We start from the raw sequence: 23,281 nt of genomic DNA, 5'->3' as shown, positions 1-23,281 counted from the left end.
GTCCGTCCGTCAGGTCACCTTCCCTACATTCTCCTGCTGAGCCTGTTCTACGCCTGAGGCCTGAGAGAGAGGCCGACCTAGTATGCCCGTGCCAGATAACCCCGGACTGCATCAACCCGTGATGTCCTCCTGCCTTCGTCTGTTATCCTGAGACGTGTACCCTTCCCTGATGTGCGGAATAGGGAGCCTGGCATAATTATGTTTCGTACTTGTACTTTGTTTCTGTTTGAGTAAACTTTATGTCTTCATACCTGAAGTTGTGCGGTGTCATGTCGTTCTGCCACCTTGTCCACATGCTCAGCTGTCACAGACCCTGCTCGCTGCCCTTCCCTATTCTGGGTAGGTTCAGGTTACGCTGTGGTCCAGTAGGTCCACATTCCATCCCCACCTGGGACGCTCGCCCCACGTCAGTCATGGCCGCAGTCATGACAGTCTTCTTTGGTTATGACCTTCTGGCTTGGCTCCGTTACAGTTTGTCCCTATTGTACCGCACTGCTTGTTCTGGCTTTTGATCTCTGGCTTCGACTTGACTACCCCTATGTCTCAGTCCACTGTACCTCCTCATATCTCTCGGTTTTGACCTTGGCACGCATTGACTTATCTCTGGTTTTCTTTGTCCCTTCTGTCCGTCGGCGCCTGGCTCCGCCCCGGCCACTCTCCCGCAGTCACATGGGACAGGTCCTGTATACAGACTAGTGAGTTTACCGACATTCCCCGGCCACTGTCCCAGAGTCACGTGGCACAGGTCCCGTGCACAGTCTAGTGAGTTTACCTTCATTCCCCAGTTACTTCTCCTACTTCAGTGTGCAGCCCCCTGCGGTAGGCTGCGCAGGGGGTCGTTACATGGAGGACTATGGACTGGGCATTATACTATTTGGAAGACTATGGGGAGTGCAGTATACTGTATGGCGGACTATGAGGCGTGCGTTATACTATATGAGAGAGTGTATGGGGTGCATTTTAATATATGGAGGATTATGGACTGTGCATTATATTGTATGGAGGAGTTTGGGTGCATTATACTATATGGATGGCTATGGGGAGTGCATTATACTATATGGAGGACTGTGGGGAGTGTATTATACTATATGGACATAGAGGACTATGGGGAGTGCATTGCATGATAATATATGTAGGACTATGGGGAGTGCATTATACCATGTGGAGGACTATGAGGAGTGCATTATACTGCATGGAGGATTTCAGGGAATGCATTATAATATAAGGAGGACTATGGGCTGTGCATTATATTGTATGGAGGACTTTGGGTGCATTATACAATATGAAGGGCTATGGGGAGTGCATTATATTATATGGAGGATTATGAGGAGTGTATTATACTATATGGAAGACTATTGGATACATTATACTATATGGAGGACTATGGGGAGTGCATGATAATATATGTAGCTCTATGGGGAGTGCAATATACTTCTGCTATGGGGCCCCATGACTTCTATGTTCACCCCAAGTGTGTATAATGGTAAAATGTTTTCTATACATTAAAGAACAGCGGCAGAGCAGGGGATATTTATACCATGATGGGGCCCAGGATAAGGGACATATACCAATATTGAGGACATAAACCAGGTTGGAAGACAAATATATTGGGGGAGTAGCCCAGTTAAATCCTGCAGTGGGGCCCATCAGACTCCAGTTTCTCCACTGGTGGAAAGGGTTGCAGTTCTACTGTAAGTGGAGGGGGAGATGCTGCGTTAGGAGTCTCTGATCCATTCATTTGATTTTTTAAAAACATTTTATTCTATAAATCTGAGAATAATAAAGTGAAGCCAAAGAGAAAAAAAGTTCTAAAGAAAAGAATAAAATGGGACATAAGGAGGAGAGGTGACTATAGGATCCATTCCCCAAGAGCCGCAGTGTCATCGCCACATATGGCCGCCAGGTGTCCTCGGCGCTGCGTGCTGAGAAGAGGAGGGGAGGAGAGGGCAGTGACGTCACGCTGAGTTTCGGGACGGGTAATAAGCTGCTGAGGACCGAAAGCGTCAGACCGGCTCCTCACCTGGTGTGTACGGTGCCGGCGGCTCGGAGCGGCTCCTCACCTGGTGTGTACGGTGCCGGCGGCTCGGAGCGGCTCCTCACCTGGTGTGTACGGTGCCGGCGGCTCGGAGCGGCTCCTCACCTGGTGTGTACGGTGCCGGCGGCTCGGAGCGGCTCCTCACCTGGTGTGTACGGTGCCGGCGGCTCCTCTCCTGGTGTGTGATTCCTACATCTGACAACGGGGACTCCATCACACCGACTTTTGAACCTTTCCCAGCTCTTAAGGTGAGATCTGGCTGGAAGTTACACAGAGCGGGACCGGAGAGGGGTGAGAGCGCCGCTCTGCAGGCAGGGGGGACCGGAGAGGGGTGAGAGCGCCGCTCTGCAGGCAGGGGGGACCGGAGAGGGGTGAGAGCGCCGCTCTGTGCTGAGGGGGGGACCGGAGAGGGGTGAGAGCGCCGCTCTGTGCTGAGGGGGGGACCGGAGAGGGGTGAGAGCGCCGCTCTGTGCTGAGGGGGGGACCGGAGAGGGGTGAGAGCGCCGCTCTGTGCTGAGGGGGGGACCGGAGAGGGGTGAGAGCGCCGCTCTGTGCTGAGGGGGGGACCGGAGAGGGGTGAGAGCGCCGCTCTGTGCTGAGGGGGGGACCGGAGAGGGGTGAGAGCGCCGCTCTGTGCTGAGGGGGGGACCGGAGAGGGGTGAGAGCGCCGCTCTGTGCTGAGGGGGGGACCGGAGAGGGGTGAGAGCGCCGCTCTGCAGGCGGGGGGGACCGGAGAGGGGTGAGAGCGCCGCTCTGCAGGCGGGGGGGGACCGGAGAGGGGTGAGAGCGCCGCTCTGCAGGCAGGGGGGACCGGAGAGGGGTGAGAGCGCCGCTCTGTGCTGAGGGGGGGACCGGAGAGGGGTGAGAGCGCCGCTCTGTGCTGAGGGGGGGACCGGAGAGGGGTGAGAGCGCCGCTCTGTGCTGAGGGGGGGACCGGAGAGGGGTGAGAGCGCCGCTCTGTGCTGAGGGGGGGACCGGAGAGGGGTGAGAGCGCCGCTCTGTGCTGAGGGGGGGACCGGAGAGGGGTGAGAGCGCCGCTCTGCAGGCGGGGGGGACCGGAGAGGGGTGAGAGCGCCGCTCTGCGCTGAGGGGGGGACCGGAGAGGGGTGAGAGCGCCGCTCTGTGCTGAGGGGGGGGACCGGAGAGGGGTGAGAGCGCCGCTCTGTGCTGAGGGGGGGACCGGAGAGGGGTGAGAGCGCCGCTCTGTGCTGAGGGAGGGACCGGAGAGGGGTGAGAGCGCCGCTCTGCAAATATTGGACCGGAGAGGGGTGAGAGCGCCGCTCTGCAAATATTGGACCGGAGAGGGGTGAGAGCGCCGCTCTGCAAATATTGGACCGGAGAGGGGTGAGAGCGCCGCTCTGCAGGCAGGGGGGACCGGAGAGGAGTGAGAGCGCTGCTCTGCAGGGTAAAAGGAGAGTCTGCAGAAGAGGGATTTTGTAAATTGCTGAAGGAGTGTGAAGTTTGAGGGTCATTTGCTGCTTAGTGATCTGCAGAGCTGGGGAGTGACGGGCGCTGTGGGGGAGCGCTGCTCTGCAGGCCTGTGTGCTGCTGGGTGAGGATGTCCTTCTGACATTGCAGCACTCGCTGTATCCCGGCCCAGTTCTATCTGTAGGTGATGATGTGATGTCCGGATCCTGCAGGCTCCGCTCTCCGCGCTCTGCGGTGTGGACGCTGATGTGGCTGCTGTGCGGACTGGACGCCGTCACTTCTGTCACATTGTATCCAGCAGCTGATATACAGTATATACCTCCAGCTCCGACACAGTGTCCCCCTCCTGTAGGTTGGATGCTGGGACTTCTGGTGCTCACCCCCTCTGTAACCTGAGATGGGATCCGCTCATGTTGTGGGGGTTCGGGGTCCCCGGTGGGGTCTCCTGGGCACCGCTAATGAAATATTTATTTTTTTTCCCCCTTTGTTTTGTGTGTAGACGGATAGTTTCTCCACTTTGCTTTATGTGATCACTTATTCCTCTCTATGACGGAGAGGGAATCTCCTAATAATGCAGGTCACTGACACCGCCGGGCACCCCCCTGCTGTGCACCCCCCTGCTGGGCACTGCCCCTGCTGGCAGATCTTACTGACCATTAATAACCTGGGGGTGCAGGGTGCCGGCTCGGTTCCCCCGCAGGCCGCTGTGCTGCAGAGGATGACGCGTTACATGGATTTTCTTTTCAAGACAGTATTTTTTTTTTTTTTTTTTTTTTCCCCTCTTCCAATTATGACAGCGAATCAGATTGATCCTGTAATTGGATTCAGTAAGAAGCCCCCCGCCACCCCCATACGGCTTATTAAATCAATTTTTTGAACACCATTGATTCTTCATGTGAAGGGGTTACATAAAAAGCACAAATATAGAGTACGGACAACAAGCTACAATGACAGACTAGTACAGAGGGGAGAGGACCCTGCCCCTGGGGGCTTACAGTCTACCAGATAAAGGGGAAGGGGACAGTGGGTTGGGAAGGGGACAGGAGGCCACTCTGGTGGTGGGTTGGGAGTTGTGGTCACGAGGCCGCTCTGGTGGTGGGTTGGGGGTGGCGGGCAGGAGGCCGCTCTGGTGGTGGACAGGAGGCCGCTCTTGTGGTGGGTTGGGGGTTGTGGTCACGAGGCCGCTCTGGTGGTGGGTTGGGGGTTGTGGTCACGAGGCCGCTCTGGTGGTGGGTTGGGGGTTGTGGTCAGGAGGCCGCTCTGGTGGTGGGTTGGGGGTTGTGGTCACGAGGCCGCTCTGGTGGTGGGTTTTGGGGTTGTGGTCACGAGGCCGCTCTGGTGGTGGGTTGGGGGTTGTGGTCACGAGGCCGCTCTGGTGGTGGGTTGGGGGTTGTGGTCACGAGGCCGCTCTGGTGGTGGGTTGGGGGTTGTGGTCACGAGGCCGCTCTGGTGGTGGGTTGGGGGTTGTGGTCACGAGGCCGCTCTGGTGGTGGGTTGGGGGTTGTGGTCACGAGGCCGCTCTGGTGGTGGGTTGGGGGTGGTGGTCACGAGGCCGCTCTGGTGGTGGGTTGGGGGTGGTGGTCACGAGGCCGCTCTGGTGGTGGGTTGGGGGTGGTGGTCACGAGGCCGCTCTGGTGGTGGGTTGGGGGTGGTGGTCACGAGGCCGCTCTGGTGGTGGGTTGGGGGTGGTGGTCACGAGGCCGCTCTGGTGGTGGGTTGGGGGTGGTGGTCACGAGGCCGCTCTGGTGGTGGGTTGGGGGTGGTGGTCACGAGGCCGCTCTGGTGGTGGGTTGGGGGTGGTGGTCACGAGGCCGCTCTGGTGGTGGGTTGGGGGTGGTGGTCACGAGGCCGCTCTGGTGGTGGGCAGGGGGTGGTGGGCAGGAGGCCGCTCTGGTGGTGGACAGGAGGCCGCTCTGGTGGCGGGGTGGAGGTGACGGATAATCGGACATGTTGCGACACAGAATTCCAGAGGATAATAATAAATTTTATTTTTATAGCGCCGACATATTCCGCAGCACTTTACATTTCAGAGGGGATTTGTACAGACAATAGACATTACAGCATAACAATAATCACATACAGTAGATTATAACAAATACCAAGAGGAGTGAGGGCCCTGCTCACAAGCTTACAGTCTATGAGGAAAGAGGGAGACACGAAAGGTGGGTGGTAACAGTTGCCCTGATTGTATGGACCAGCCATAATGTTAAGTGTGTGACAGTACAGACACAGAGGGCTAATGGATGCATAAAGCATGTGGGAACATGATGTGGGGAACCTGGTTATGGTAAAACTTTTGGCTCTGCCACACAGGGATAGTTTAGGTTAATGTGTTGAGGCGATAGGCCAGTCTGAATAAATGTGTTTTCAGGACACGCTTAAAATTGTGGGGATTGGGGACTAATCGTATTGACTTGGGAAGTGCATTCCAAAGAATTGGTGCGGCACGTGTAAAGTCTTGGAGACGGGAGTGGGAGGTTCTGACTATTGAGGATACTAACCTCAGGTCATCAGCAGAACGGAGGGCGCGGGTAGGGTGGTATACTGAAACAAGGGAGGAGATGTAGGGTGGTGCTGAGCCATGGAGGGCTTTGTGGGTGAGGGTAATAAGTTTATACTGAATTCTGGAGTGGATTGGTAGCCAGTGTAATGACTGGCACAAGGTAGAGGCATCGGTGTAACGATTGGTGAGGAATATGATCCTGGCTGCAGCATTCAAGACAGATTGGAGGGGGGAGAGTTTGGTAAGAGGGAGACCGATTAGAAGAGAGTTACAATAGTCGAGACGAGAATGAATAAGAGAAACAGTAAGGGTTTTTGCAGAGTCAAAGGTAAGAAAAGGTCGAATTCTAGAAATGTTTTTGCGGTGCAGATGACAAGAGCGAGCCAGTGATCGAATGTGGGGGGCAAAGGAAAGCTCGGAATCAAGTATGACCCCAAGACAGCGGGCCTGTTGCTGGGGAGTAATAGTGGAACCACACACAGAAATGGCAATGTCGGGTATAGGTACATTAGTAGAGGGAGGAAACACCAGGAGTTCAGTCTTTGACAGGTTCAGTTTCAGATATAGTGAGGACATGATATTAGACACAGCGTTTAGACAATCGCCGGTGTTTTCTAGAAAGGCTGGCGTGATGTCAGGAGAAGAAGCGTATAATTGGGTGTCATCAGCATAGAGATGGTACTGGAAACCAAATCTACTGATTGTCTGACCAATAGGGGCAGTGTACAAGGAGAAGGAGGGGGCCTAGAACCGATCCTTGGGGGACCCCAACAGTAAGGGGAAGATGAGAGGAGGAGGAACCGGCAAAAGATACAGTAAAGGAGCGGTCGGAGAGATAGGAGGAGAACCAGGAGAGAACGGTGTCCTTGAGGCCAATGGAACGGAGCATAGTGAGGAGGAGCTGATGATCCACAGTGTCGAATGCTGCAGAGAGATCCAAGAGAATTAGCATGGAGTAATGACCATTTGATTTAGCTGTTAACAGATCATTAGAGACTTTAGTGAGGGCAGTTTCAGTGGAGTGTAAAGAGCGGAAACCGGATTGGAGAGGGTCGAGAACAGAGTTTTCTGAGAGATAGCGGATAAGACGGGAGTGGACCAGGCGTTCCAGGAGTTTAGAGATGAAGGGAAGATTAGAAACAGGTCTATAGTGAGTGGCACAGTTTTGGTCGAGGGATGGTTTTTTAAGTAGTGGATGTATGATGGCATGCTTAAATGAGAAGGGAAAAATACCAGAAGAGAGAGAGAGAGGTTAAATATTTTAGTTAGGTGAGGGGTGACAGCAGGGGAAAGGGACTGGAGGAGATGTGACGGAAATGGGTCACTGGTGCAAGTAGTTGGGCGAGAAGATGCAAGGAGCCTGCTTACTTCTTCTTCTGTGACTGGTTCAAAATCAGAGAGTGAGCTAGATGCAGTGGGGGAGGGAGGACAGTGCATGGTATGAGGTGATTGGGAGATAATTTCCTGTCGGATCTGGTCAATTTTTTCTTTGAAGTAATTGGCCAGATCATCAGCTCGGAGCTCCGTGGTTGGGGCCTGCACTCTTGGATTGAGTAGAGAATGAAAAGTGTCAAAGAGACGTTTCGGGTTATTGGACAGTGAGGTGATGAGGGTGTTGAAATAGGTTTGTTTGGGGAGGTGAAGGGCAGTGTTGTATGTTCTAAGCATAAACTTAAAATGGATGAAATCTTCGGGTAGATTGGATTTTCTCCACAGACGTTCGGCGCACCTGGAGCACCGCAGCAGGAAACGTGTTTGCACCGTGTGCCAGGGTTGTCGCCGTCTGCGTTGTGGTGTTCTATTTATAGGGGGTGCAAATTCATCCAGGGCACTTTGAAGTGTTTCATTGTAATGCTTCAATGCAGAATCAGGACATGAGAGGGAGGAGATAGGGGCCAATGATGACTGCAAGTTCTTCATAAGTTTCTGGGTGTTAATGGCCTGTATGTTTCTATAAGTCTGGACAGTGGGGGTGACCTGAGCAGCCTGGCAGTTCTTGATAGAGAATGAAAGAAGATTGTGTTCAGAGAGCGGGAGAGGGGAGTTTGCAAAATCATCCACTGCACAAAGCCGAGAGAAGACCAAGTCGAGGGAGTTTCCGTCTTCATGCGTTGGAGAATTAGTAAGCTGCGAAAGGCCAAATGAGGAGGTTAGAGATAAAAGGTGAGTAGCAGATGGGGAGAGGGGAAGAGCAATGGGGATGTTGAAATCACCCATGATGAGGGTAGGGATGTCACAGGAGAGAAAATGTGGAAGCCAAGTGGCAAAATGATCCAGGAACTGATGGGAGGGGCCGGGAGGACGATACACCACCGCCACTCGCATGGAGAAGGGGGTGTAGAGTCTGACGGCATGGACCTCAAAAGAAGGGAAGACAAGTGAGGGTACTTGAGGGATAACCTGAAAGGTACATTTTGGTGATAGGAGCAGACCAACGCCTCCACCAGCTCTATTGTCTGATCTTGGGGTATGAGAGGAGTGAAGAGGATGGGGGATATTTGGGGAAAGTCTTAGAGGTGGTTGGGTGAGGAACATGTAAGTGTGGAGGAGAGTAGGAGGTCTTGGGAGGACCGGAGATTACGTGAGGGAAGGTATCGGGAGATTAGTTTGGAGACATATGAATGGCCTTGTAGGTCAGTGTTAGTAGTTTGAACTGGATGGATATGTTGGGGAGTTGTGAGCCAGTGGAGGAGTAGCGAGGAGAGAGATGAGCTAGTCCGGCGGAGTTAAGGCTGAACTGGAGAGATGTGAGAGTGTTGGCATGGAGGCCACAGAGGAGGATATTGTGGGAGATGATGAGGGCATTAACCTTTTAGTAGCTTCAGGATTGAGGAAAGGTCAGATGGTGGAAAGAGCTTGGATGTGCAGTATGAAGGACAGGGCAGAGTCAAGAGTTACTCTGAGACAGCAGACTCCCGGGACTGCAGAGAGTGTGGTATCATTAATGGCGGTAGATGAGATGGAGGAAAGACGAGGAGTTCTTTTTTGTCTACGTTGAGTTTTAGGAAGTTAGAGAAGGAGGATATGGCTGATAGACTCTCCGGGATTCTGGACAGCAGAGAGGTGACATCTGGGCCAGAAAGGAAGATCTGAGTGTCATCAGCGTAAAGGTGGTACTGGAAGCCATGGGACTTTATTAGTTGTCCCAGGCTAATGGTATAGATGGAGAAGAGTCGGGGTCCCAGAACAGAGCCTTGGGGGACAAAGAGGGTGGGAGATGCTAAATGTGAGGTATGAGGAGATCAAGGAGAGGGTGAGGTCTTTGAGGAAGAGAGGATCTGTACTATGAGGCAGTGGTCAACTGTATCGCAGGCAGAGGACAAGTCAAGAAGTATAGAGAATTGTCTTCTGGCTTCAGCACTAAGTCGTTAGTAATTTTGGTCAGGGCAGTTTTCGTGGAGTGGTGGGGACGGAAGCCGGATTGTGGGTTGTCGAAGAGCGAGTTGGATGCAAAACGGGAGGAAAGTTCAGTGTGGTCGTGCTGTTTGAGGAGTTTGGAGGTGAACGGGAGCAGCAACATGGGGAAATGGCTGGACACAGAGGTCGAGGGAGGGTTCCTTCAGGATAGCTGTGATCGTGGTATGTTTGAAAGCAGAAGTAAAGGTTCCAGAGGTTAGCGATCAGTTGAAAAGATGGGCTTGTGCCAGGATAAGCCTGGTGGTGAGATTTGGGTAGGAGATAGGATGGGATCAAGTGCACAAGTGGTGAGGTGCGATTTGGAGAGGACATGAGCGAGCTCTCCTCTCCCACGGTTTATGCCACTCTTGTGAAGCTGCACGAGCTTCTGTATGGAATTAAGGGGTTGTCCCCTTTCAGAAAACTTTAGGCTGCGGTAGTTCGAAGAAAAAAAAAAACTACTTGTCATCCCGTTGAGCAACGGCTCTCTGCTACTACCCGATCTCTGTTTTTTCTGCAGCACTGATATCATATAGACACCGCTGCAGCCAATCACAAAGCTCAGTGGCTCCGCTTGTGTAGAGCTGTTGAGTTCACTGGCTGCAGCCAGAGACCGGGGCAGTAATGGAGAGCCGGCCACAGCGTGTAGCCCAAAGTATTTCTGAAAGGGGACAAATCCTGTAGTAAGGTCACCTGTGCTGCACCTGGTGAGGAGGGGGCTGGGCGGTGTATCCTTGATCTTCTCTCCAGGTAATGTCCTGAATACACAGCCCCGGCAGACAGGCTGGAGACGGGACTCTCTACATTGAGCTGGAGGCGGAGGGCCGGCCGTTCTGGACAGTCCACAAATCGCTGGGTCGGAGGTTTGGGCCGCTCACGCAAAGCAAGCTTTAAATCAACAGGTCAAAGGTTTTCAGTTGATTCCCTGTCTGTGTGGTAACTTGTGGACCACTGGGACCCCCATCTGCCCTGAAGGTGGGGCCCTACAGTGCAGTCTTTAATGGTGCTCCAGCCTGACCTCTGCTGCATTCATAGGTCTACTTGGAAATGGTCGAGCACAGCGCTCCGCTTTATCCGCAACTCCTATAAGCAATGGCTGGAGCGGAAGTCGATCATGCGCATCTTCGCCCTATTTGGGACACGGCTGAGGAGCCCCGCTCTCGGGGTTGTGGGGGCGCTCACATGTTGCATATCTAACTTATTGCCGCGTTTTTTTTCTGCCGCATTGTGCGCTGCTGTTTCCAAAGATCAGATATTTTCTGGTTTCCGTCTTCTGTTTTCTTTTGTCGCTTTCAGTATTAATAGATGTGACCTCACTGTGATCTCCGGAAGCTGCACACAAGGGCTTCCCCAGAAACGTCATCTTCCCACTCGTGTGACATTGGCCTCATTGTTGTGTTCATCTGTGGAGCTGCAGGGCCCACGATCCCCGCTGTTGACTGACAATGATGTGGTCGCGTCTCTGCCTGGTCCTCGCCGCCGGCCGGTCTTTCTTGTTCTCCTAACAGATGTTGGGAGGTTTCCGCCTTTCCACAGATCCGTGTGGGGGTATACCCACAGAGTAGGTTCCCCAGTATTTGGGCATTTAATTGGGAGGGGGGGGGAGAAGAGTTGGGGTGGGTTTTTAGTCACTTATTAGAGAACCAACTTGTGCCCTTTTCTAGACACCCATACACATTCATGCTGTCAGGTCCCCCAGAAAAGGTCAGCCATGTTGAAATCCAACATGCCGGAACCTTTAATTGGCCATACTTGTTACATAGTTTTCTGGTCCCGCTAAATCCTGTGGTTTTCTTCCGTGTGGGCAATTTAAAGGGGTTGTCCGGGAATGACATAATGGTGCCATATCCCAGGGATACGCAGACGGTATCAGATCGGTCAGGGTCGCTCCCTCACCATTTGCTCTGGATCTAAACGCTATTTGCAGCGGTTGCTACACGTTGAACGCCACCAGCTAATTGGAGCTGTGCTGCGAGTTTGACCCCCTCAAATCTGATATTGATGGCCTTTGGACAGGTCAACAATAGCATATGGCAAGACAACCCCTTTAAAACTTTTTTTTTTTTTTTCTTTATGCATGTCTGTCAACAGGCAGCCGTCCTACTGATCCTCCACTTGTAATAATGTAGAAGCTCCGGTTCTCTGCATTGTTCATGTGAGTAGGAGGAGGAGCAGCTACATGACGGAGTACAATGGATGACCTGGGTGTCTCCTGTCCCAAGGATGTGAATCACATCGATCACCCCAGATGGGGCCAGACCACCCCATGGCTGCTCTCAGGGCCCCATGGCTGCTCTCAGGGCCCCATGGCTGCTCTCAGGGCCCCATGGCTGCTCGCGCTGCCCCCAGCTGCCAAACAGTTATCCCAGTATGAACTGTGTCCATTGCTACAGTGAGTTTTAGATCAATTGATTATAATATCTTTCGGTGCACGTCTCGCTGTGGGCCCCAGAAAAGCGACCACGACCATGTGTTATAGGCTGCACATCTGCGTGAAGTAGATAAGCGGCAGCGTGATTACTAATATTGCTGGCAGAGCCGCCCCGGGGTGCACACGGTGTCCGCTCATCGCTGCACACGACGCTCGGGAAATATCTAGAACTGTTTTTCTTGCAATCATCTTGTCTGGTGGAAGTGCAGATGCCAGAGTAGCCGGGCAGCTTGTGGCAACATGGTCAGGAACTAAACCTTCAGAGCCGCATTCACACTGTGCAGTGTCACATCTGGCGGCTGCTCCTCTACACTGCTGTGAGGGTTGGCCAGGGCCGTAGTTGTGGCCGAGGACACCGGGGTATTTGTGCCCTGTCCTCCCATCACATGAAAAGTGTCCATTACTCTGCATACCTCTGGCTCCATTTTCTGCACCGTCAGGGTCTCCTCTGCGTGGCTGAAGGCTCCCTCTAGACGATTCAGCACAAATTGAGACACAGTCCATTTCCACTTCTAAATGAACAACTTTACTGGTTTCCTTACGCAGTGCATCCATTTTCATCACCGCATTTACAGCAGGTTCCACAATGCACATTTCTTCCACATTCCCTGTACTCCTTTCCTTGTCATACAGCACATACCCGGGTCGGACTGTATCATAAGGTTCCTCAGCATCCTCCCTGTCCAGCTTTTCTACGGTTAGGCTTTCCCTCATCTGTTTCGCCCCAGAAATAAGGGCATCAGCCCACTAAGTCAGCAGCCACATGGTGAGCAACCTGCCCTTCTGTACTGTCGTGACTTCTCCTGCAGCTTTTCCTACGGCTTTCAGTACATTACGGGGTCGTACCGTCTCACACAGTAACGCAGCATCCTCCCTGTCCAAACTTGCTGCGCTTGGGGGATCCCTCAGCCGTTTAGCCCTGGATCTGAGGGCATCAGCCCATGCGATTAGTTGCCACATTATGGAGCCACCTGCGTCCCTGTACTGTCCTGGCCTTCCTTCAGTCTCTGTTCCTTCACTGCTGAATCCACTTCTGCCCCACTTGCTCTGGATGGCTGGGCTCTTCTCTTAAACGTTGCGGGTTTGCTGTGCTGTCCAGGGCATTAAGCCCCTCTGGACTATCTGGGCACCCCTGGCCCTTCTCTCTAGATTCAGGAAATGTTTCTGGCCTACCACACAGCAGACCCCTCCTACATTAACTATTTACTATGTGGAACTCCTATGCTGATTTCCTTCTATACTATGTACAGTCCAATGATCTGTGCCCCATCTAGTGGCTGAACTAAGCACTGCACTTTCCCTATAGTAAAACAATATACATTGTGCAGCAGCAGCTAAAATACTATACATGTATACACTTGTCACATATAATATAACATACACAGTACTAGACGACGATATGCATATAGTAATAATAGATCACATTTAACCAGGACGTAATTAAAGGAATAGGGGCGCGCATCAGTCCTTGTAACCCTTTGCCGCCTTCGGTCCCCTCTGACCCTTTGCCGCCTTCCCTTCCCCGCCTTCTGTCCCTCTGATATCGTGACGTTCTTGTCCTGCTCATTGTCGGAAATGCACCATAGACATCAGGGACGGCTTTGTCTTATGATGCAGAATATATCGGATTATTGGAATTGTCCCGTTATATCAGAGCCTGGTGCTGGGATGTTATGGACGTATGAACCCTTTAGTTGCCTGGCTCGGTGCGGCCCCCATTCTATATAGAGCCGTCTTTCTGTATTATTCATTCCCTGCATTGTGCGCTGACAATGGCCGTCCTTGTGCCGTCAGCTGCAGCTTCCTACATAATGCAGAGAGGAGCTCGTGTGTCCTCCACCATGAGGCCGTCTCCGCAGAGTCATGGTGAGCTCATCGAGGCACGATGGACCTCGCGACCCACGGTGTGTCACAGAATTGGGGATTTTTATTTCCTTCGTCCTTTAGTCTCTTCCTCGTTATTTTAGCAACAGTTTAACCGGTATAACGAAAGCAGCAGGTAGGACGGGTGCGTGTCCCGAGGCGATGGAAGTGGTGGCGTGGCACCGGATCAGTCATCATCGCCCGTGTGACGGCTGTGATCATCATGTTTCCTTCTTGTTCATCTGTTTCACAATTAAATCTTCCAGGAGATCTGGAACATCCAGCTTTTCCAGGCTCCTGATGGATGTCAATAGCTCCGTTGGTGGGCAATGTCGGTTGTACTGTGGACATTACCTCCCCCCCCCCCCCCCCCCCCCCATCAGCCCTTCATTGTTGTCTGTTTCTGGGAAAGCTGGGTGATGACCAATATGGCTGCAATTATTTCTGCTGCACTCCTTAGTCATGAGCGGAGGATGTACATAGAACCTCGGGTTCAGGCAGGTTTATCTTTCGAGGTCCAGGGAAAGTTGGGTGGTCTCCAGAGATTTATTAAAGGCCTCCGCCTTCCTCCTTTCTTGAGGACAGGAATCTTCTGGTGCTGTATGCAGCCCAGCCCTTGGCGTACATCCAAGTTCTAGCCTTGTCTGGATGTTATAATATCGCTTCTAAATTCTGCATTTTTTTTTTTTTTTTTAATCTGACGACTTCCAAAATCCTAAAATGTCATGTGGTGACCCCCAGCGTGGTCCGGATCCTGCCTACGGCTCCATGCTGTTACAGAGTAAGACTTCCCCTCATTATAATGTATATAGGTGTCAGTCTTTACTATAGTTCTCGCATTCAGCTTGTGCACTGGGAGGCTCTGTATGAACAGCACTGTCGAGCTCTGTATGAACAGCACTAGGAGGCTCTGTATGAACAGCATTGTTGGGTAGGGGTGAGGCAGCTGTGACGCTCATCAGGATATCTTGTAATAACCCATTCAGGCCTCACAGTCCGGCTCTTCCTCCTGACATTTCCTTAGTCAACAGGAACCCGGACGTTATTTGGGCATTTTTATGGGAATCTCCTGCGTGCCGGGTGATGTCACCGGGACGGGATTTCCGAGACCGTTCTCGGCCAAAACCTCTGTGTAACTGAAGCTTATTGTTATGACCTCACTTATAATATGGCCGGTATATAGGAATTATGCTCCAGAGCTGCGCTCCCTATTCTGTGCACCCTCCGTAGGGCAGTTCATATTTTGGCACTGCACATCCCGGCTTTCCCAGGATCGGGATATAACGAGGTGACTTCTCTACTTTTCCGCTCTGCGGTCACATCCTGCTTCCTGGCTCTGACAAGTTTGTACAATTCCAGTGTTCTGTCCTTGGGAATAATCTTTTCGGTCGTGCCGCTGCGCTGCTCCTGAGTCAGCAGGTGCTGCAGCCGCTCAGGTGATGGCGCTGCCCAGACTAGTTTTTCTCCAGGTGATGAGGCGGCGGGGGGCCTATAAATAACCCCGGAGCTTATTATAGGAACATTGCTCTGATGGGAATAAAGCACAGAGGATGGTGCCGGTGGGCAGGCAGCAGGGGATGGTGCCGGTGGGCAGGCAGCAGGGGATGGTGCCGGTGGGCAGGCAGCAGGGGATGGTGCCGGTGGGCAGGCAGCAGGGGGATGGTGCCGGTGGGCAGGCAGCAGGGGGATGGTGCCGGTGGGCAGGCAGCAGGGGGATGGTGCCGGTGGGCAGGCAGCAGGGGGATGGTGCCGGTGGGCAGGCAGCAGGGGGATGGTGCCGGTGGGCAGGCAGCAGGGGGATGGTGCCGGTGGGCAGGCAGCAGGGGGATGGTGCCGGTGGGCAGGCAGCAGGGGGATGGTGCCGGTGGGCAGGCAGCAGGGGGATGGTGCCGGTGGGCAGGCAGCAGGGGGATGGTGCCGGTGGGCAGGCAGCAGGGGGATGGTGCCGGTGGGCAGGCAGCAGGGGGATGGTGCCGGTGGGCAGGCAGCAGGGGGATGGTGCCGGTGGGCAGGCAGCAGGGGGATGGTGCCGGTGGGCAGGCAGCAGGGGGATGGTGCCGGTGGGCAGGCAGCAGGGGGATGGTGCCGGTGGGCAGGCAGCAGGGGGATGGTGCCGGTGGGCAGGCAGCAGGGGGATGGTGCCGGTGGGCAGGCAGCAGGGGGATGGTGCCGGTGGGCAGGCAGCAGGGGGATGGTGCCGGTGGGCAGGCAGGCAGCAGGGGGATGGTGCCGGTGGGCAGGCAGGCAGCAGGGGGATGGTGCCGGTGGGCAGGCAGGCAGCAGGGGATGGCGTCGGTGGGCAGGCAGCAGGGGATGGCGTCGGTGGGCAGGCAGCAGGGGATGGTGCCGGTGGGCAGGCAGCAGGGGATGGCGTCGGTGGACAGGTGCAGAGTATGGCTTGGGTGGACAGACACAGGCGTCGATGGATGGAGGATGACGACCACCCTCCACCTCCTATCTGAGGTTAAAGTGAATGTGCTCCTGGTTTTTATGATAAATATTTGTGTGTGTGTGTACAGAAGTAACATTCAGTCCAGTTTTATGAAGATATAAAAGGTGGTTTTGCGTTTTCTTTTTTTTCATTTTTTATTTTATTTAGCGTTATAAGAAACTTTGTAATATCTTTCTAGTGAAAAATGCTTCTTTCTCCACTTATGAGCCACTTCCTTTTCTCCCACCTCCTGTAACCTGAATTCACCATCCACTCTGAAAAGTTAACTCCATCTTACTCACTAGATGGACTGCCAGTTCAGTGAGATGTCAAGTTACACTTCTTTCTCTTACCTCTCCCTTGAGCTGGATTCACTGTTACACTGCTCAGTACTGTTGAATGATTTCCTTTGTGCTGCTGATTAACATAAAAAATAGATTAAATGAAGGAATCAAAAAAGTCACTTGTTATCCTCCTCTCACAGACTTTCTCCAGTGAAGAGACCACCTTACAGCAAAATAAAAAAAAAAAATGAGGAACCACCATGGAGTCCTGGTCTCCTGCTTGTTCACGGTAAGTTATTGCTCATCGTTAACCCCTTCTTGGCTGCAGCAGTCTCATCTCTTCTCCATACTCCACACTTGTGTGTGAAGTCAGGGCCGTCTGAAGGTCACAGGTTTAGGAGTTCTGAGACTGACTGTTTAGTAAATAGAAGAATCTGTTATGGATGTGTTCACTCCTTTGTCTGCTCCATTGCGAAATTGCTCACGCCCTGCAAGTGTGTAGTGTCAACACTGTAATAACGGGGTCTTACTAATGATTGATAATGATGTTGCTCTTCACTAAGAGACCTGTTGATGATCTGCGCGTATGACCACTTAGGTCGGATGCTTTGACATATATAGCCCCCCCGTATTCTGGGTTCACGTGCCTGTTTGCCTCCATTTCGTCTTGTTGCTTTACCAGCGCTGGATGGTAGAATGTTTTGCAAAAATCAATAGTGTCACATAATTATTAAAAACTTTGCAATTTATCTAAAGAGAAGTTTATTTCTTCACTTATGAGCCACTTCTTATTCCCTCTGCCTCCTGGGGGAGGGGAAAAAAACAGCTAAAATCTACAAGATAAACTGTATCCTCACAGAGGGATCAAAATACAGCTGCCCATTGAAATCTACGGAGAAAGGAAAAGGGGTTCAAATTCATCAGCTTTCTAGTAAGTGTTAATCTCTCTCAGAGCAGGATTCACAACTACACTACTTAATACTCCAGTGGTTACGTCTTCCATGCTGCTGCTTCTGAACATGTTTCACCTACACAGTAGAGTAGGAATCCCTTATGACTGTGTATGGGAGACATTAGAGCCCCTTGACTATACCCACCAGCTCAGAGACAACTGAAAATTAGAAAAATAGCTCTGCAGTGCAGTAAACTGATGAACGATGCAGGTCGTATAATGAGCAGAAGTGATGTTATTCTTATCCCCTTTGACCCCCTCCCCCCCCCCCCCCCCACACACACAGCTTCTATAATACATGGGCTTTGCGCGGACCCCCATGTATATAAGCTGTGTGCAGGATACTGTCCTATTAATCCAGTAGAGGACCCAGTAGGGATGCTTCTCTGTGGATGACGAGGGAGATCGATGCTGAATGTGCTGCATTGTCATGATGACGCTGCTGCTGGGAAATTGCTCGGTCTCCGCTGCCGCCTCCTCCAACGAGACGCCCAGCGTGAAGGAGACAGTGCTACCCTTGAGGCTGCGCCGTGCACCGCTGCGGGGACTGTGGATCGTCATCGTGATTGAGGAACCTCTGCGGCATCGACAGCTTTGATTTCCGTCCGACATCCAGCTGACTCACGGGACGCGCGTCGCTGTCTTTGCAGGGAGGTCACCGTGACTTCACATTTGCTGCACTGACTCCATTATTCACCGCTTCTCCTGACTGGTAGATCTGTGCAGCATCCTGGGAAAGCTGGGTGACCACTTCTTTATGGCCATATTGATTGTCTCCCAGCTTTATAGCTTCTCCGTGTTCAGCACCTTCACAGATAATATATAATATACTCGTAATGAGAAACTGAAATCGTCTCTGGACGTCTTAAAGGGACAGTGACCTAAATATCACTGAAATCTGAGTTGCGGTTGCACATTCAAAGAGCGGTGCTACTTACAGCGACTGGTCAGGTTGCAGTAGGTGGTGTAGGGTGGCAACACCTTTTATTGTTTTCTTGTGTTTTGGGGCAATAATCCCATTATTAGACACATCTGTGGACAAAAGCCAAATCTGCAGAATGTGATATACGAAGTGTTTCATCTCATGAAAGACCCCGAGGTCGTGTAATGCAGGGGGCTCATTGTGGTGAGAACAGATGGTGTCTGCGTTACCACGATACTAAACAGACGGCGCTGCTGTGTCCCTCACCCTCCTGCGCTCTGTGTCTCCTTATGACTTTCACAAATCTAGAAGACGCTCCGAGGAATCCGGGACGCAAGACGCTCCCGAAATAGCTTCACATACACAGGACGTCTATAGGGCACGATAATCCTGAACCCACCAACACGGAACATTACTATATATATACCTGCACATAGGGGCAGTATTATTATTATTATTATTATTATTATTTATTGTTATAGCGCCATTTATTCCATGGCGCTTTACATGTGAGGGGGTATACATAGAAACAAGTACAATAATCTTAAACAATACAAGTCATAACTGGTACAGGAGGAGAGAGGACCCTGCCCGCGAGGGCTCACAATCTTCAAGGGATGGGTGGTAATACAGTAGGCGAGGGTAGAGCTGGTCGTGCAGCAGTTTGGTCGATCGGTGGTTACTGCAGGTTATAGGCTTGTCGGAAGAGGTGGGTCTTCAGGCTCTTTTTGAAGGTTTCGATGGTAGGTGAGAGTCTGATATGTTGTGGTAGAGAGTTCCAGAGTAGGGGTGATGCGCGAGAGAAATCTTGTATGCGATTGTGGGAAGAGGAGATAAGAGGGGAGTAGAGAAGGAGATGTTGTGAGGATCGGAGGTTGCGTGCAGGAAAGTACCGGGAGACGAGGTCACAGATGTATGGAGGAGACAAGTTGTGGATGGCTTTGTATGTCATGGTTAGGGTTTTGTAATGGAGTCTCTGGGCAATTGGGAGCCAGTGAAGGGATTGACAGAGGGGAGAGGCCGGGGAATAGCGGGGGGACAGGTGGATTAGTCGGGCAGCAGAGTTTAGAATAGATTGGAGGGGTGCGAGAGTGTTTGAGGGGAGGCCACAGAGCATGAGGTTGCAGTAGTCAAGGCGAGAGATGATGAGGGCATGGACTAGGGTTTTTGCAGATTCTTGGGTGAGGAATGAACGGATGCGTGAAATATTTTTGAGTTGAAGTCGGCATGAAGTGGAAAGGGCTTGGATATGTGGTTTGAAGGAGAGATCAGCGTCAAGGATTACTCCGAGGCAGCGAGCTTGTGGGACTGGGGAGAGTGGGCAGTCATTTACTGTAATTGATAGGTTCGTAGGGGGGGTCGCGTGAGATGGGGGAAAGATGATGAATTCTGTTTTGTCCATGTTGAGTTTCAGATATCTAGTGGAGAAGAAGGATGAAATAGTGGACAGACATTGAGGGATTCTGGTTAGTAGGGAGGTGATATCTGGTCCAGAGATGTAGATCTGTGTGTCATCAGCATAAAGATGATACTGAAAGCCATGAGATTCTATGAGCTGTCCCAGGCCAAAGGTGTAAATAGAGAACAGCAGGGGCCCAAGGACTGAACCTTGTGGGACTCCGACAGATAGGGGGCGAGGTGAGGAGGTGGTGTGTGAGTGGGAGACGCTGAATGTCCGGTCTGTTAGGTATGATGAGATCCAGGAGAGGGCCAAGTCTGTGATGCCGAGGGATGAGAGGGTCTGTAATAATAGGGAATGGTCCACTGTGTCAAAGGCAGCCGACAGGTCCAGGAGGAGGAGGACAGAGTAGTGTCGCTTGCTCTTGGCAGTTAAGAGGTCATTGGTGACCTTAGTAAGGGCAGTTTCAGTGGAGTGGTGTGGCCGGAAGCCAGATTGTAAGCGGTCGAAGAGGGAGCAAGAAGAGAGATGGGAGGACAGTTCAAGGTAGACGTGTTGTTCCAGTAGCTTGGAGGCGTATGGGAGAAGTGATATAGGGCGATAGCTAGATACAGAGGATGGGTCAAGAGAGGGCTTTTTGAGGATAGGTGTGATGGAGGCATGTTTATAGTAGTTATATTCTTGTACGTAGGGGCAGTATTATAGTAGTTATATTCTTGTACATAGGAGCGTATTATAGTAGTTATATTCTTGTACTTAGGAGGCAGTATTATAGTAGTTATATTCTTGTACATAGGGGGCAGTATTATAGTAGTTATATTCTTGTACATAGGGAGCAGTATTATAGTAGTTATATTCTTGTACATAGGGAGCAGTATTATAGTAGTTATATTCTTGTACGTAGGGGCAGTATTATAGTAGTTATATTCTTGTACGTAGGGGCAGTATTATAGTAGTTATATTCTTGTACATAGGAGCGTATTATAGTAGTTATATTCTTGTACATAGGAGGCAGTATTATAGTAGTTATATTCTTGTACATAGGGGGCAGTATTATAGTAGTTATATTCTTGTACATAGGGAGCAGTATTATAGTAGTTATATTCTTGTACATAGGAGCAGTATTATAGTAGTTATATTCTTGTACCTAGGAGCAGTATTATAATAGTTATATTCTTGTACATAGGGGCAGTATTATAGTAGTTATATTCTTGTACATAGGGGGCAGTATTATAGTAGTTATATTCTTGTACATAGGGGGCAGTATTTTAGTAGTTATATTCTTGTACATAGAGGCAGTATTATAGTAGTTATATTCTTGTACATAGGGGCAGTATTATAGTAGTTATATTCTTGTACATAGGGGCAGTATTATAGTAGTTATATTCTTGTACATAGGGGGCAGTATTATAGTAGTTATATTCTTGTACATAGGAGCAGTATTATAGTAGTTATATTCTTGTACATAGGAGCAGTATTATAGTAGTTATATTCTTGTACATAGGGGGCAGTATAATAGTAGTTATATTCTTGTACATAGGAGCAGTATTATAGTAGTTATATTCTTGTACATAGGAGCAGTATTATAGTAGTTATATTCTTGTACATAGGAGCAGTATTATAGTAGTTATATTCTTGTACATAGGGGGCAGTATTATAGTAGTTATATTCTTGTACATAGGAGCAGTATTATAGTAGTTATATTCTTGTACATAGGAGCAGTATTATAGTAGTTATATTCTTGTACATGGGGCAGTATTATAGTAGTTATATTCTTGTACATAGGGGGCAGTATTATAGTAGTTATATTCTTGTACATAGGGGGCAGTATTATAGTAGTTATATTCTTGTACATAGGAGCAGTATTATAGTAGTTGTATTCTTGTACATAGGAGCAGTATTATAGTAGTTGTATTCTTGTACATAGGGGCAGTATTATAGTAGTTATATTCTTGTACATAGGGGCAGTATTATAGTAGTTATATTCTTGTACATAGGGGGCAGTATTATAGTAGTTATATTCTTGTACATAGGGGGCAGTATTATAGTAGTTATATTCTTGTACATAGGGGCAGTATTATAGTAGTTATATTCTTGTACATAGGAGCAGTATTATAGTAGTTATATTCTTGTACATAGGAGCAGTATTATAGTAGTTATATTCTTGTACATAGGAGCAGTATTATAGTAGTTATATTCTTGTACATAGGGGGCAGTATTATAGTAGTTATATTCTTGTACATAGGGGGCAGTATTATAGTAGTTATATTCCTGTACATGGGGCAGTATTATAGTAGTTATATTCTTGCACATAGGGGGCAGTATTATAGTGGTTATATTCTTGCACATAGGGGGCAGTATTATTCATGCAGTTAATATTTTAGTTTTTCTTCAGCAATTGTCCTTTTCTAGCTTAGTTTTCCAGTATAAGTAATTTGTAAGTTAAATCTGCTCAGTTGTTTCTTCTTCAGTCTTCACAGTTGAACAATACAATATCCGTTACAATAGAAGCTTCTGAGGAGACATTTTCACCTCTCCTCTTACTTTCCTTTTGCTTCATGAAGAACTTGTGACCGTTATCTACAACATTCCTATTTTTATTTTTCTCCCTCCCTCTCTTGCTCTGAGTGTTTCTATATCTGTCCCCGCTTCCGTGTCTGGCCGTCCATCTCCATTTGTACAGTGCATTCACCACTTCCTCGGCCCTGGAGGTTTCTCGGTAGCTGCAGTCTGCTGTATAATGTTTGGGTTACATGGCCGCTTTGCACCGGACATTGGTACCACTATGGAGCTGTCTGTCCTGTGTCTGCAGCTGCACACGTCCTCCGCCCATCATCACTCATCTGTGTCGTCTTATATCGTAAAACCTTTTATATGGCAAGAGCCATACTATTAGTGCAGCCATGTAATTTGCAGTTTTATTTATATTTAATCTCCCACAAAACCCCAAAAATAGACTGGACAAAATTGTTGTCACTTTTCCAAATGTTGGGTGAACAACTGTTTGTGATGCTCGTTCAGACTCATCTGTGGCAAGTAACCGGTGTGAACAATATGAAATTCACACCTGAAATCGGATAGAAAGGGGAGAAGTTGACTCGATTGTGTGTTGCACACTCCTCATGGAGAACAGAAAGAGGAGAAGAGAACTGTCTGAGGACTTGAGAACCAAAATTGTTGAAAAATATCTACAGTCTCAAGGTTACAAGTCCATCTCCAGAGATCTTGATGTTCCTTTGTCCACAGTGCGCAACTGAATCAAGTAGTTTACAGCCAATGGCATTGTAGCTAATCTCCTTGGACATGGACAGCAGAGAAAAACTGATGAAAGGTTGTAACACAGGATAGTCCGGGTGGTTTATAAGCAGCCCCAATCCAGGATCAAAGAAATTCAAGCTTTCCTGCAGGCTCAGGGGGGCATCAGTGTCAGCGCGAACTGTCCACATGTAAATGAAGCGCTATGGCAGGAGACCCAGGAGGACACTACTGCTGAAACGGGGACAAAAAAAGCTAGACGGCAGTTTACCAAAATGTACATGAGTAAGCCAAACTTCTTCTGGGAAAGCATCTTGTGGACAGATGAGACCAAGAGAGCTTTTGGTAAAGCCACATCGTTACCAAAAACAGAATGAGGCCT

At 50.3% G+C, this 23,281-nt stretch overlaps 1 protein-coding gene across 1 annotated transcript in view; it reads left to right on the top strand.

The window, feature by feature from the left end:
- Window positions 1-2,144: 2,144 nt before the first annotated feature.
- Window positions 2,145-23,281, top strand: part of RELT (RELT TNF receptor) — a 40,191-nt gene continuing 19,054 nt past the window's right edge. Inside the window, exons 1-2 of the mRNA XM_073548572.1 lie at window positions 2,145-2,283; window positions 16,572-16,660. Coding sequence (XP_073404673.1) covers window positions 16,619-16,660 — 42 coding nt within the window. The 5' untranslated portion in view covers window positions 2,145-2,283; window positions 16,572-16,618. The remainder of the gene's footprint in view (window positions 2,284-16,571; window positions 16,661-23,281) is intronic.

The sequence above is a fragment of the Dendrobates tinctorius genome, unplaced genomic scaffold (assembly GCF_039654945.1).
Source record: "Dendrobates tinctorius isolate UK_male_01 unplaced genomic scaffold, ASM3965494v1 ptg000157l, whole genome shotgun sequence".
Taxonomy (NCBI): Eukaryota; Metazoa; Chordata; class Amphibia; order Anura; family Dendrobatidae; genus Dendrobates; species Dendrobates tinctorius.
This window is presented reverse-complemented; position numbering and strand designations above follow the sequence as displayed.